Source organism: Pocillopora verrucosa, chromosome 7, assembly GCF_036669915.1.
Source record: "Pocillopora verrucosa isolate sample1 chromosome 7, ASM3666991v2, whole genome shotgun sequence".
NCBI classification, from domain to species: Eukaryota; Metazoa; Cnidaria; class Anthozoa; order Scleractinia; family Pocilloporidae; genus Pocillopora; species Pocillopora verrucosa.
This window is the reverse complement of record NC_089318.1, coordinates 2,363,881-2,376,841: the sequence shown is the minus strand read 5'-3', so window position 1 is coordinate 2,376,841 and position 12,961 is coordinate 2,363,881. Positions and strand designations below refer to the sequence as shown.

Genomic DNA, 12,961 nt, shown 5'->3' with positions numbered 1-12,961 from the left:
GACATGTTTAGATTTTCCGTCATTTTTCCGTTGCTAAATGTTTTGCTGAGTAAACGGCAATGGCGGAAGTACATGTTATAGGTGAAATCATCGGTGCAAGCGGGTTCCCCTCACATAATTTATACTGCAAATGGTCTGTCCATGTTGACGGTTTGTGGAAACTTTTAGCTGGACAAAAAGAGGGCCAAACGCAAGTGGACAACCCCCAGAACGAGGATTGTGCGCGATGGTGCCATCCCATAGACTTGCATTTTGCCACCAAAGGACTGAAAGGATGGCCAAAGTTTCATTTCCAAGTTTGGCACCAAGACTCTAATGGACGAAACGAGATTTATGGTTATGGTTACTGCCATGTGCCAACATCACCTGGAACTCACAACGTTGATTGCGTGACATGGCGACCTCTCAGTTCGAGCAAGTCAGAACAGCTTCGTAGCTTTTTTGTCGGCGGTGCACCACAGTTAAAGACTTCAGATGTTATCTACACTGGTGGAGACCGATATAAATTGAGAACGATTGCCATGGGTTCGATACATTTGCAATTAGGCGTGATAACGAGAAACTTTGATAAATTTGGGGTAGAATGTTAATATAAATATTTTGTTATGTTTTAAAACAAAATAATTGACTTTAAATCTTGCCAAGGTTGGACGAAACTAAGATTCAAAGCTTAGCTTCCTCTACCGGCTGTAGGGCTACTTCAAAATCGCAAGCTGAGGAAAGTGTTTCAACTAAAAGTTAACTTTTGCACACATGCTTCCTTGTAGTTGTTGTAAACACAATCTATAAATAAGCCTACCGTGGTCTATCAATCCACCAAGGGTATCTACAAGGAAGATTTATTACTCTCAAAAAGTCGCTGAAAGCCAAACTGTAATCGTGATTTATTTAAACTGTTGCATAGCTGTAATAAATACAGTAGACAGTGTGCGCTTCTTTGGTTGAAAACGTTGAAATATTGATGTTGTTTCAGTTTTACCAGTGAATGCTGAATCAAACACTATCCTAAAACCAGTTATGTCCTTGATAAAGGCTAAAAGTCCTAAAGCCCTAAAAAATGTAACTGATATTTACAGCAATATTCTGTTGTATTTAATGACTACTCACCAAAGTGGAGGTCACTTGTGGTGGATATTTTCAGAGGAATAAAGTGACAAAGTAAATATCCACTGCAAACCACCAACACTGAGGTGAATATTTGTTTCAGTATATACTATACTTTACTCTTTCTGCAACGATTACACTATTTTCAAATTCTCCTTGTCAACAACAAAAATGTGTATTGAGAGGAGTATGAAGAATAACTTAGGAATATTGACATTAAAAGATTGTCCAGGGTTAGAGCTTGAACCAAATACACAGGATGTTTTAGTATATTTTTGTTCTATTTACCAGTGTTGGTATCTTTACATGGAAATTACCTTTTATACATTGCACACTCACTTTTCCATTTAAAAGTTTGAATTTAAAAGATAAAACCAAAATGACACTGAATTATATGATAAAGAGAATTTTTCATGAATAATGAAATTATGATAACTATAATAATTTTCTTAAAGAACTAATGCGATGTTTAGTGTATTGTAAACTATTTGACCCTCTTGAGACAAGATTGTGGTATTCACTAGATGAGCTTCTCATTTACAAAGGTAGCCTTTTTCTGAACAGTCTTAATCGACTAAATAATCAATATTTTTAGCTGTCAAGGAGAATTGCCTTTTCAGAACCACCAAGTTAATAAAGTCAATGGCCAACATATCTTAACTTATGTTTTTTTTTTTAAACTTAAAACCAGGTAAATTGTGGGGGAAATTTGGCTTAATTATATATAGTTGTGCAAAGATACTTGGCTATGAGATGCAACCTAGTACTCAAAGACTGCAGAGAGGTTTTTACTGAGATAAATGACGTGCCTTATAATAAAAAAAATTCAGTAATCCATCATCTGTTCCTGAATCTCTCAAGATTTCCTGATCCAAAACTTGAAATAAGTAACAGACAGAGAGCACATCAATGCTATCAAGGCAATGATTATGACGTCAATTATCACTATCTTACAATTGCTTCACTCCAGACTGAAACACAAGTGGCCTTCTTAATGCAAACTTAAACTCAAATGCCCCCCTTGCATGTTAAAGAAGCAAAGAGGGTTGAATCTGGGACATGTTCATAGTTTACATTTCATCATCTTCGAAGCCTAAATCCTCTTCTGGAAAGTCACCCACAGTGACATCTTTGGGTTTGATAAATCCTCCATATTTGGGTGGACATGTGAAGTATCTTTTTCCAGCAACACTGAAAATGAAAAACAAGCAACAGTTACAGTCATTAGATGTAAAGTTATGACATGAATCAAATGCAGCTACAGTACCCTTGCTATAGCATTTTTAAATAGCTTTGTCTGATATAAGTCTCTTCCTGCTTGTAGGCAGGTAGAAATGGCATCTGATCTCAAGAAATTTTAAAAGTAAGATCAGCATCGTGCAGCAACAAGTTAAAGTCAAAGTTTGATAGTATGTTGCAGGATAACATGGAATTCAGGTTAAAATTATTGACAGTGTAGATGAGAATATTTATTTCTTTTTTTGGTAAGAATAATGAAGATTGTACTTTATCTAAAATAAATGAAAATACAAATTTTAAAAATAAAGTCATATTAAACTACCAAATCTACATTTGACCCAAACATTCCTTTTTTTTGGCTCAAACACCTCATGGATTTTGTAGACTTTTTAATATATTGTTAATTTTTTTCAACACCAATTGAAAAGTTTTCAAAACTCACTAAAACAATTATTTTTTCCTTTCACCTTGATTGATAAACTTAAGATCATAATTTGGCTGAGGACCAAACATCAAAATAAGCTATTTTTGAACTTCACTCAAACTACACCTGCAGACATGTACAATCTCATTGAAATGTAGCCATGAAAGATTTAAATCAAGACATAAATAAAAAATTTTAAAAATTAAAGTTCAATACCTGCCGTCATTTTTTCCAAAAGGTTCATCATATTTAACCCCAACCCACCAGCCAGGTTTGAAGTTTGTTTGCCCTAAAAAGGAGAAATGAGAATCATCATTGGCCATTGCTGAAGAATGGAATTGAAATCACAGCTTAACAACTTCCAAATCTGAACATGTTGAATGGGCATGGCATTGTTCATCACCTTTCATAGCAACTCTTATTCACATTAAATTTGTTTACTGCATTAGATGTTGAGCACTTATAAAAACTATGAAGCCTGAAAAGAGGTTGTTTTGTAATAATCCTGTCTTGAATATTAACCCTTTAACTCCCAAGATCTCATTAGCAATTCTCCTTACTGTCTGCCATATAATTCTTGTAATGTTAATTTGGAGAATTTGGTATTGGATAATTACCAATAATCTAATAATCTAATAATTAGTTAATAATTACTCTTAATTAGTTAATAATTAGTTAACTAATAATCCCCTAATTAATACTTTTCTTTATTCTCATCACTTGTCTCCTTGATATTGTATGAATAAATTGTAAGGAGAAATTCTGTCTTGATCACTCACAGGACTCAACCCTTTAACTTCCAGAGGTGATTCACATGAAACTTCTCCCTATAAAATCCATACATTATTCAGTAAAAAGGTAATGAGAATATTTGAACTTATCAGGTAGAAGCTGCTATCTTGATCTAGCACCAAGCTCTCATAACTAATTTACAAGGAAATGTGTAGCAGCTAGAGGGGAGAATTAACAATCAGATCTTGGGAGTTGAGGAGTTAAAGGGTTAAACCACTGGGTTTCAAAACAGACTCCTATCAACACATGTTCTGACTTTTTGCACTCTACAACATGACTTGACCCTTTAACTCTTGTGGATGACCAGGAAAGAATTTCTCCCTACAGTTTCAATAAAATGCCAAGCAGACAAGTGATGAGAACAAAGAAAAATATCAGTTAGGGGATTATTAGTTGATACAATACAAAATCATTGCAACTAACATTCTCAGAATTGTATGAAAGCAGTGAGGAGAATTACTAATGAGATCTTAGGAATTAGCAACCAAAATGAATGACATGACCCAACCTTGCAAGAAATTCAAAAGTGACCACTTCAAACTGAAGAAACCTACATGAGTCTTAAGATCCTTTCACTCCCAGGATCTCAGTAGTAATTCTCCTTACTGTTAATACAATTCTAATGATATTAGTTTGGATTGGATCAGCTAACAATCCACTCATTGGTATTTTTATTCATTCAAGTAATTTGCCTGCTTGACATTGCTAGTATTGATATAATAAAGAGTAATTCTGTCTTGGTCACCCCTGAGAGTTCAAGGGCCAAAATGATCCTTAAAAAACCCCGAGCAATCACTTTCCACAAACCAAACTTGAATCACTTGACTAATCTTAAGACCTCTTCACTCCACTCTGATGATAACAATGGCTCAGGTTGTAAAAACTTGAGGCCCTGTCAGGACTAACCTTTTGCAAAAACATGCATGATACCCGATGCAAAAGTCTTACCTACAAACATGACTACACCCCTTCTAGCAGGAGCATTACTGACTGTGACTTCACATCGAGAACCAACAGTGATTGCTTTTGCAGCAGTTTCTTCATGTCGTTCTTTGTCTTTCTCTTCTTCAATTTCTTCAGGAGTTTTCTCTTTAAACTGGCCCAACTTGTTTTTTTGTTTGAAGGCTCTTACCGAATCTGAAATACAAATAGTCAATTCTTGGACAGTCAAGAAAAGTTACACCAGTAGGTCTAGTTTATTGGTTATTCTGTACTTACCTATCATGATTAGCATCTAATTTCTCCTTACAATATCACCCCTGAACCAAACTTTAAGGTCACGAGAGTAAAGGAAATGATCACCAACTAAAGCAGATTGTGATTGTTAAACAAATTCTCCTTGTCAACACCTTAAGAAATGCATGGAGAACAGTAGGGAGGAGAGGGTGTAAAGGGTTATTCCGACCCATGAAAGGTGCATATACTTGAAAAAGAAATGTCATGGAGTCTAATATCTTCTGCATTTTTAGAGAACAAGACAATTAAACACCTTTTTTTTTGCCCGAGTCAAATTGACAAGATAAATGAAAAGTTCAACAAGGTCTTGAACACAGCCAGCATGACCTATCACTCTTTTTTTTACTGCAGAATTGTTGGTCCATCTAAGGTTCTGCAAACTACTGTTAACTGGTGGTGTATAGAAATGTTTCTATAGTTACTAGCAGGTTGTTGGTAAGCTATTACTTGATTTAAGATTCTGGGCACCACCTTTTAGAAGCTCTACTAGTTCAGCTTACCAGATCTTTTAGAGTAATCTTCTGTGCTCATCTCATACTTTTCCACAGCTGATAAATCTTCAAATTCACCGGCCTTTTTAGAGGGATCTTTATCAACAACCTTGAGAAGGAAAATTCAAGAAAAATCAAGTACTAGTATATATATATATATATATATATGTGTACTTGCGACATTAAGACAGGCTGATTGGAGGCCTGTGTAAACAATAACAAGGCCAGACCACAACACTGGGAGGTCTGTTCCTTACTCTTGGCCAGATTTGTGTGGGTAAAGAGAATGTCAAGGAGACTGCCATGAACTGTTTGAATGCAACCATGATAGTCAATGAGAGTGAATGAAAGTTGAAACCATCACAACTATCATCAACTATCATGACTGTTTAAACAGTTGTGTTAATACTCTACACAGTGGCTTAATATTACCAGGGGGCTACTTAGTACAACATCTACAAAAATAATTCGAGTAAATATACCTACATGCAGTCTCATATTGTCATCAACTGGATAGGCACCCAACATAGCATCTTCGTTGTTGAGAATACAAAGAAACTTCCCTTCTTTGTCCAATAATTGAACTTCCATTGTCATTGCAGAGCAGCCAGTGATTAGCTCCAATTTTCCCTACAAAAAAACACAATTATTATAATAGAAATCCAAAAATGTGTTCAGTATATTTTTAAAACCAAATATGAAGTCAGAACCTCCGAACGTGATTTATCACATCATGTTCAAGAAATTGTTTATAATTGCATAACGAAACACTTCCATACTGTGTCTAAAATAAAATCAGTTACTTATTTGTGCTGATTTAATATATTAACTGAAATTATTCATTTCGTTATCTGTTTCCAGCTTCGAAATCGTTTAGAATACAAATAAACATGAACGAAAACCACTGAAGTAACGACGATCCAAAGCAGGGTGACATAAAGGGCGATTTTGTTGGAATTCAAGCTGAGTTTTTGTTCACTAAAAATGAGTAACTTGCGATTTGAACAAACCTTCAGAAGAGAAATTGTTTCGTTTCTCTGAAGCCTCTTTTCCGATGTAAAAGATGTCACTGAGCTTGTAATCTGAACAAATACGGTATTTGGTGTTTCCATACTAGCCATGTTTGAGAGAGAAATATGAGGGAAAACTAAACTATTCGACCGCAATCATTAAGAATCGAAGGTTTGTGAGAGTTAGTTGGCGACTCTCGAAGCTTATCGCGGGCTCAAGGCTTCCAATTGCTAACGATTGGTCAAAAGTAAGCACGTGATTAGAGTCAAAATATGGCGGCAAGTTGAGGAGAAGGTTGTTGAATGTTATTCTCTTAGCAGTGTTTTCATCCGAAAAAACAAGAATGCGTATAAACTGTGAAATATCGATCGTAAATCGTGTAGCTGCTTCTCACAACGTACGAAATGCAAGCAAGCCTGCGCGTGCTTCTTTAGCAATCGGGCGAAAAGATTCTTCGAAACTTGACGATGAGAGAGGAAAGAACGTGTTTCTTTTAGTTTGTACAGCAAAGGAGAGGAATGGAGCTAAATACAAGGTGTGTGGTGTGCGAGGCTGCAAAATTTGAGCATTCTCTTCCTTATAAATTTGACTGCATTTTGTGTGATTTTTAATTTTTTTTTCGATTATGCACTGAGCTTTTACCTAGTTTTTGATACATGTAGTACATGTATTGTAGCTTGATAGTACAAGTACAAGTATTATTTCGATGATTTTTATTTGTTATCGATCCTTTGAACTCGTTACAGATCAAAGAAAACCTGCAGCAGGTCTTCTCCAAGTTTCTCGAAAAAGGCAAAGCTACGATTCGCTTTAAAGAACCTCCACACGACCTCTTCATCAACAAGGTATTGACTGCCGAATATGCAAAAAGTAGTCTCTGATTTAGCGCATAGGGTGGAAGAGGGGATGGGGTTACGAGAAGAGAATAAGGAAGGGGGTGTAAAGAAAATGATTGCAGATGTCCTATTAGATGACTTGATTTTGATCAATCCAACGAATTAGTAGCTTCAGAATGTCTATAACAATGTTTCCTGATGTCGAAAGCATATTGTTCATCAACTGTTGTGTTGAACAGTAGTTTAATTGTTCTGAAGTTTCTTTTCAATTCTTTTCATTTCCCCTCCATCCTTAGCACCAAGAAACTATGGGGAATTACTAAGTTAATTTTTTCATTCCCTTGTATCATTTGTTGTTTACTTTGTCAACAGGCTGACCCATCAAGTCTGAAAACATTTTTATCTTTACTCAAGCTTGGAGATAAAGCATTGGAAAATGTCAACCTATCCTGTCTGGTTCCTGCAAAGATCTCTGAAATAGAAAAGCCCAAAACTGAAATGGTGATCAAACGTAGAGCAGATTATCCTCTTGGAAAGCCATTTCCAAGTAAGCTTGACAAGTTGACTGTAAACAACTGTGGAATTGTGCGTATTGAGGCACGCATTTTACAAATGAAGAGCTTGTCATGTTTGAATGTTGCTGACAATCAAGTGAGGGCAATCCCTTGCAGACTGGCCAGTTTCTCAACATTATCAGAGCTAATTTTGCATGGCAATCGGATCAGGGAATTTCCATCTTTGTTGTGTTCTGGAAGCTTAGCATCATCCTTGAAGCTCTTAGATCTCAGTCAAAATGAAATCAAGCTTTTACCTGTGACATTCTGTAACTTAAAGAACCTTGTTCACTTAAAACTTGATAAGAACAGTCTTCACATGTTACCAATAAATACTGGAAGTCTTTCACATCTGAGATTCCTCTCTGCCAGTCATAACCAGCTAAAGGTCTTACCTTACAGCCTATCCAAGTTAAAACTGGATTCCATTGATGTATCTGCAAACCCATTTTTAGCTCAGGATAAGTGGTACAACATTAGCAAATTGGCTGTTCCATCATTGAAGGAATGTGCAGGAATTGCTGTCAAGAAGCGCAAGTGAGTATTACTAACAAGTGATTTTGAAATTTCATTGAGAATTTCCTGTTATTTTTATTATATGGAAAGATAGTTCTGAATTAATTCTCGGCATTCTGATAAGTTCTTACCTTTTTCAGGATTTTGCCATATGAACAAACTGTATATCTGGTATATTTTTGTTGGTGAAAGCTGGAAAATTCAAAATAAACAAGTTTGTAATTAACTTCTAACTAACCTTGCTTATATGAGCTGTACTTGGAGAAATTGGCCCTCAGTTGTTTTTGTACAGACCATGCTGCTGTACATGGTCTGTAAATAAAATGGGCCAAAATTCTCCAGTTCAGACCTCTCACTCAGGTTAGTGAGAAGTTATTACTGCTGAGGTTTATGAGACCTCAGGACAGAGTTGTAGGGATTTGCCAGCCATGGGGGTGGTATTCCACAGTTGAAGCCTCAGGATACCCCAGGCAACCACATCCTATTTGGCTCCTTTAAACTACCAAGATCTGACTGTTAATTCTCCCTTCTAACAGCCAAACATATTTTCTTGTTAATCAGTTCAGAGAATTTGGTGTTAGATCAAGGTGGCAACTTCTACCTGATAAGTTTGAATATTCCCATTACCTGTTTGCTGTGTAATGTATAGATATTAAAGGAAGAGGTTGCATATTAATCACTTCTGGGAGTTAAAAGGTTTAGTGAGACAGCACTAAAATAAGTCATAGGAACTTTTTTAGACAGAAAAGTTTGTCACAGAAAACAGTCACAGCCACTGGTCATGTGTCTCCACATTGAAATACAAACTTCTCTGTTGCAGCAACTTTTCTGACTTCAAATCTCTTCTCCTCTTTCGGCAGGTGTGCATACTTCAAAGAACTCATTCCATCCTCTCTCTGTGTATTTCTGGACACAGCGAAACAGTGTTTTTGTGGAAACTACTGCTTCACATCGTGTGTCCACCACATTATAACTATCAATATTCATCAGCTAGCTCATACAGTTGTGTCTGCTTGTCCTACACAAAGCCACTTTCCAGCAGAGAGTTTTATTTGTTCTCAAAGATGTCTTCAGAGATTGCAGAATAACAAAAGACCTTTCTGGAGATAGAAACCTTTTGGTCTCCATTTGTCCATACTGGTGCATGCGAAGGTAAAACTTTACTTTGTCCTAAAGTGTGTAAAATCATTCCAACTCACCAATGACTTGAGAGACATTCCTAGTTTTGACTGATGATAATATAGTGTCACCAAACACATTCTTTCTACACCTCATTTTGTTCTATACTAAAAAAAAACTTGTAACGCTTTCAACGTACTTTATGATATTCGAAGTGAATCAGAAAAAAATGGACATCTAGTCACAATTTTTAGTGAATATTCCATGTACGCATAAAATAACACTTAGAATTTTTTTCTAATAAAATTTTGCCGTCTTTTGACGAAACTGTGTTCTGAACTATCTTCAGTTCAAAGATGTAAGTTTCTAAAGAGTTGCTGCATCGGTGGGGACATTACAAAGTAATTTGGTTGTATTAACTGATTTGATTAATATGTAAACTGGCCACTGTAAAAAGTTTTTAAAATTTTTGTTCTAGAATTTTGCAGGACTCTCCATCCCCACGGTATCAATGCAGGCTTTTCATTCAACTGCAGTCAACCCTGTATTAAGTGGCAATGTATTAAGCTGTCGGTTTTCTAAGTCCCAAAATTTATACCCTTTAACCCTTTAACTCCTGTGAATGACCAAGACAGAATTTCTCCTTACTATATCTATACAATATCATGTAGACATATGATGAGAATTAAGAAAAATATCAATTATGGGATTACTAATTGATCTGATACCAAATTCTCCAAACTAACATGATGAGAATTGTTTGGCAGACAGTAAGGAGAATTACTGTTGAGATCTTGGGAGTTAATGGGTTAATTCCTGTAATTTTTATTTTATTAAGCGGTCACCTCTATGTAGCAATTTTGGTCAACCTTCACTGAGTCCCAACGGTCTGTTTGTATTGCCCTCTACCTGTAATGAATGGTTACCTAAAGTGGAACCACTCAAATCAAACTAAGAATGATCTTTAAAGTAAAATTATGTTTATATGCCGAAATCAATGTAATTAGTATTTTTGAGCAAGTTGTGGTGCAGTTATGACATAAAATGCCGATTTTTATCGTCTTTTACAATACCCCTTTTCTATGAAACCGGTATTAAGCCGTCAACCTGTATTTAGCGGTCGCTCCGCCGTTCCCCGTGGGTGACCGCCTAAAACAGGCTCGAATGTGATTTATTGTTTTGCTAGTGCGCATATGCAATAACTATCCACATCTGACGCAATAAAAAAACGGATGTATTCTCAGAAAAGAAAACATCGCTTGTTAGATAGTGTTAGTGCTCGAAGATAAAGCAACGTAAGAAAGATGATTTCAAGAATGATAAATATCTATATATCTTTTAGATTGTAGCAGCAAGTATTTCGCACCGAAGGCCCTTTTTTCATCAAAGTGGTTCTTTTCATTTTTTGGTAGGCCTTCCGACGGCTTAAACTGACTCGAATTGCTTTTAGCTCTTTGAAGTGCCGCAAGCTTTAAAAAGCTTCCGGCATTCGAAGGCCATCGTGACGCACAAAGCTAATTAATTGCTTAAATGTATTGATGAGGTTTTCAATTAACGCGAGCACATGATTCGAAGTCTGTGCGCGTACCAGCTAAGAAAGCTGACCTACATCTAACATATGGCGAGAAGAACGCGTTTGCAGGACTCATCCACAGACCAAGCAAGATTTAACATTCTGAACCCGGAGGGAGCGTTCTCCTCTTTCGACCCTCAACCAGGCTCCCTCCAACAACACTGCCGCACATTCATTCTACAAGCTGTGGGTTTGAAACGACTAGCGCGCATCGTAGATCTTCCAATTCCAAAGACAATGATCAACTATCTAGCCAATCAGCTCACTGTGGACGATTTCTTTGTAAACCGAAATAACTTGAGCTCAGAGAACATGTTGAATTGCGTTTATCCTGCTAAGTGTCTTCTGGACATGTCAGAGGTATTGCTTAAGTGCGTCATGCCTTGTCTAGTAGATGATCATTTTCAGACCGCTATGGAAGCTTGGAAAGATGTCAACCATCCAAATATCATGCGTAGTTTTCTGCGCTTTCATCAAGGTGGTACGGAAATAATTGTATTCGAATACCCTCCAGTTTCACTGGAGGATATTATCAGGGAGCGGCGAGAACTACGGAGGCATTTGCCCGAGTACTTGATATGGAAAGCGTTTTGCGAATTGTGCTCCGCTATGAAGTATCTGAATGAGAAAGGCATTTTCTACAAGACTGCTAAAGCGACGAAGCGCATTTCCTTCGACGAACATGGAAACCTCAAATTAGACAGTGGTTTGCTGTACCAATCATCCCCGGAGGATACGATGAATGACCCTGATGTCAGGGTTGATGGAGCGGGGTTCTATTCACCCCCGGAGGTCATGAAAGGACACGCCTTTGGCCCCGAAAGCCAGGTGTGGCTTCTTGGATGTTTACTGTACGAGATCACAGCACTTGAACCCGCCTATCAAGTTGAAGGGAATGACATGTTTACTGCTCTGGCAAACATTATGGAGGGCAGACCGCCTCCAGATATCAATGAAAATTTCACTGACGAGCTTAAAGCCACGATTCGTGATTGCGTCAAAGGTGACCCCGATCAGCGACCGAGCATGGAGGAGCTTATGAACAGTGTTACCTTGGTAAAAGAAAGAATGAAGCATGAATATCAAGGACCTGAAATTGTCGACCTATAATGCCGCACCAGAGAACTTCTGCCACGTTTATGGGAAAGGAGAATGAAACAGCTCTTTATTTGGTCAGGGGCACATTCACAAAGTGACCGAAAGCTTCGACAAAACTACAGGATCCGAAGTAACGTAGCATACTCTGGCATCGAATCAACATTACTAACAGTATTTAACATTTGGTTGAAGTTATGATACACTTCGGCTATCTTGAGTCAACTTACAATCTTATTGTGCACTTTACAGGGAAAAAAGGAAACAACGTTTTCCGGATCCTTTTTGATATGTGCAAGTAACTATTTTGTACAAATCATTTCAAAATTATGACAATGTACAAGTTTAATATACGATGGAAAGCTGATCAAAACAAGATGTTCTGTTCATATATGTAGAATAAAAGGAAACATCGGCGGAAACAAGAAATTTATTCTCTTTTTAAGATGTTGTTCAATGTTCAAGTTCCTGTAACAATTTAAAAAATTAATACGGTGGATGAACTCGGGTTTGTATGCAACTTTTTTTCATTGTCATCTTCCCCCCTCCCGTCTATTCCTTATCGCAAAAGTCACCAGAACCTGCTTTGTTGAACGATTTCTCGACGATTTTGCCTTAAAATATGCAAGAAAAACCATTTTCCGCTATTGTAACTTGGAAAAAAAACTTTCCTACTGTTGATAAGGGGAGCAATATGTCTCAAGTATTCTCTATGAAAACAGCGACCGACATTCCAACTGCCTAAATTTATCTGCGGTCGCCAAATTTTTAACTTCACCTGGTTCATGTTTTTGTCACTAACCTTTTGTCACAGTTTTTCGTAGATTGTTCTGTTAGTGCTGGTTTGGTTTCGGTTATCCTTCTTTAAAAAAATGACTTGCTGTTGTAAAGAAAGATCCCCGTTCTGTTTGACTAAATCATGTTACTGTTTTGTGAATGATTTATCAGTCTTTGTTCTGCAAAATTGCTCC

At 36.9% G+C, this 12,961-nt stretch overlaps 4 protein-coding genes across 5 annotated transcripts; 3 read left to right on the top strand and 1 right to left on the bottom strand.

The window, feature by feature from the left end:
- Positions 1-15: 15 nt before the first annotated feature.
- On the top strand, positions 16-1,355 carry LOC131783961 (B9 domain-containing protein 2-like). Its single transcript, XM_059100741.2, has one exon. The coding sequence runs from the start codon at positions 60-62 to the stop codon at positions 588-590; it is 531 nt and encodes a 176-aa protein (XP_058956724.1). The 5' UTR covers positions 16-59; the 3' UTR covers positions 591-1,355.
- A 403-nt stretch (positions 1,356-1,758) lies between these two features.
- On the bottom strand, positions 1,759-6,488 carry LOC131783960 (tubulin-folding cofactor B-like). The gene is made up of 6 exons (XM_059100740.2): positions 6,297-6,488; positions 5,773-5,916; positions 5,296-5,395; positions 4,508-4,696; positions 2,984-3,056; positions 1,759-2,295 (listed from the first exon to the last, which is right to left on the bottom strand). The coding sequence occupies exons 1-6, from the start codon at positions 6,405-6,407 to the stop codon at positions 2,175-2,177; spliced, it is 738 nt and encodes a 245-aa protein (XP_058956723.2). The 5' UTR covers positions 6,408-6,488; the 3' UTR covers positions 1,759-2,174.
- Positions 6,489-6,580: 92 nt separating this feature from the next.
- LOC131783964 (leucine-rich repeat protein 1-like) lies at positions 6,581-10,832 on the top strand. 2 transcript variants are annotated; one of them, XM_066169887.1, is made up of 5 exons: positions 6,581-6,832; positions 7,044-7,142; positions 7,506-8,224; positions 9,064-9,355; positions 10,735-10,832. In XM_066169887.1, exons 1-4 carry the CDS (start codon positions 6,641-6,643, stop codon positions 9,311-9,313), a joined length of 1,260 nt encoding a protein of 419 aa, XP_066025984.1. In that variant the 5' UTR covers positions 6,581-6,640; the 3' UTR covers positions 9,314-9,355; positions 10,735-10,832. The 2 variants fall into 2 exon arrangements, with proteins under 2 accessions (XP_066025984.1, XP_058956727.2); XM_059100744.2 differs by lacking the exon at positions 10,735-10,832 and having other exon boundaries at positions 9,064-9,568.
- Positions 10,833-10,940: 108 nt separating this feature from the next.
- LOC131783940 (serine/threonine-protein kinase Nek6-like) lies at positions 10,941-12,064 on the top strand. Its single transcript, XM_059100716.2, has one exon. It carries the CDS (start codon positions 10,941-10,943, stop codon positions 12,003-12,005), a length of 1,065 nt encoding a protein of 354 aa, XP_058956699.2. The 3' UTR covers positions 12,006-12,064.
- Positions 12,065-12,961: the final 897 nt, after the last annotated feature.

Coding starts and splice junctions, on each gene's coding strand:
- LOC131783960 (XM_059100740.2), bottom strand. CDS start 6,407: ATGGCTAGTATGGAAACACCAAATACCGTATTTGTTCAGATTACAAGC. Junction 5,917..6,296: donor AAACAATTTCTCTTCTGAAG/GTTTGTTCAAAT, acceptor GTTTTTTTGTAG/GGAAAATTGGAGCTAATCAC. Junction 3,057..4,507: donor GGGTGTAGTCATGTTTGTAG/GTAAGACTTTTG, acceptor TCTCCTTTTTAG/GGCAAACAAACTTCAAACCT.
- LOC131783964 (XM_066169887.1), top strand. CDS start 6,641: ATGCGTATAAACTGTGAAATATCGATCGTAAATCGTGTAGCTGCTTCT. Junction 6,833..7,043: donor GGAATGGAGCTAAATACAAG/GTGTGTGGTGTG, acceptor AACTCGTTACAG/ATCAAAGAAAACCTGCAGCA. Junction 7,143..7,505: donor ACGACCTCTTCATCAACAAG/GTATTGACTGCC, acceptor CTTTGTCAACAG/GCTGACCCATCAAGTCTGAA.
- LOC131783940 (XM_059100716.2), top strand. CDS start 10,941: ATGGCGAGAAGAACGCGTTTGCAGGACTCATCCACAGACCAAGCAAGA.
- LOC131783961 (XM_059100741.2), top strand. CDS start 60: ATGGCGGAAGTACATGTTATAGGTGAAATCATCGGTGCAAGCGGGTTC.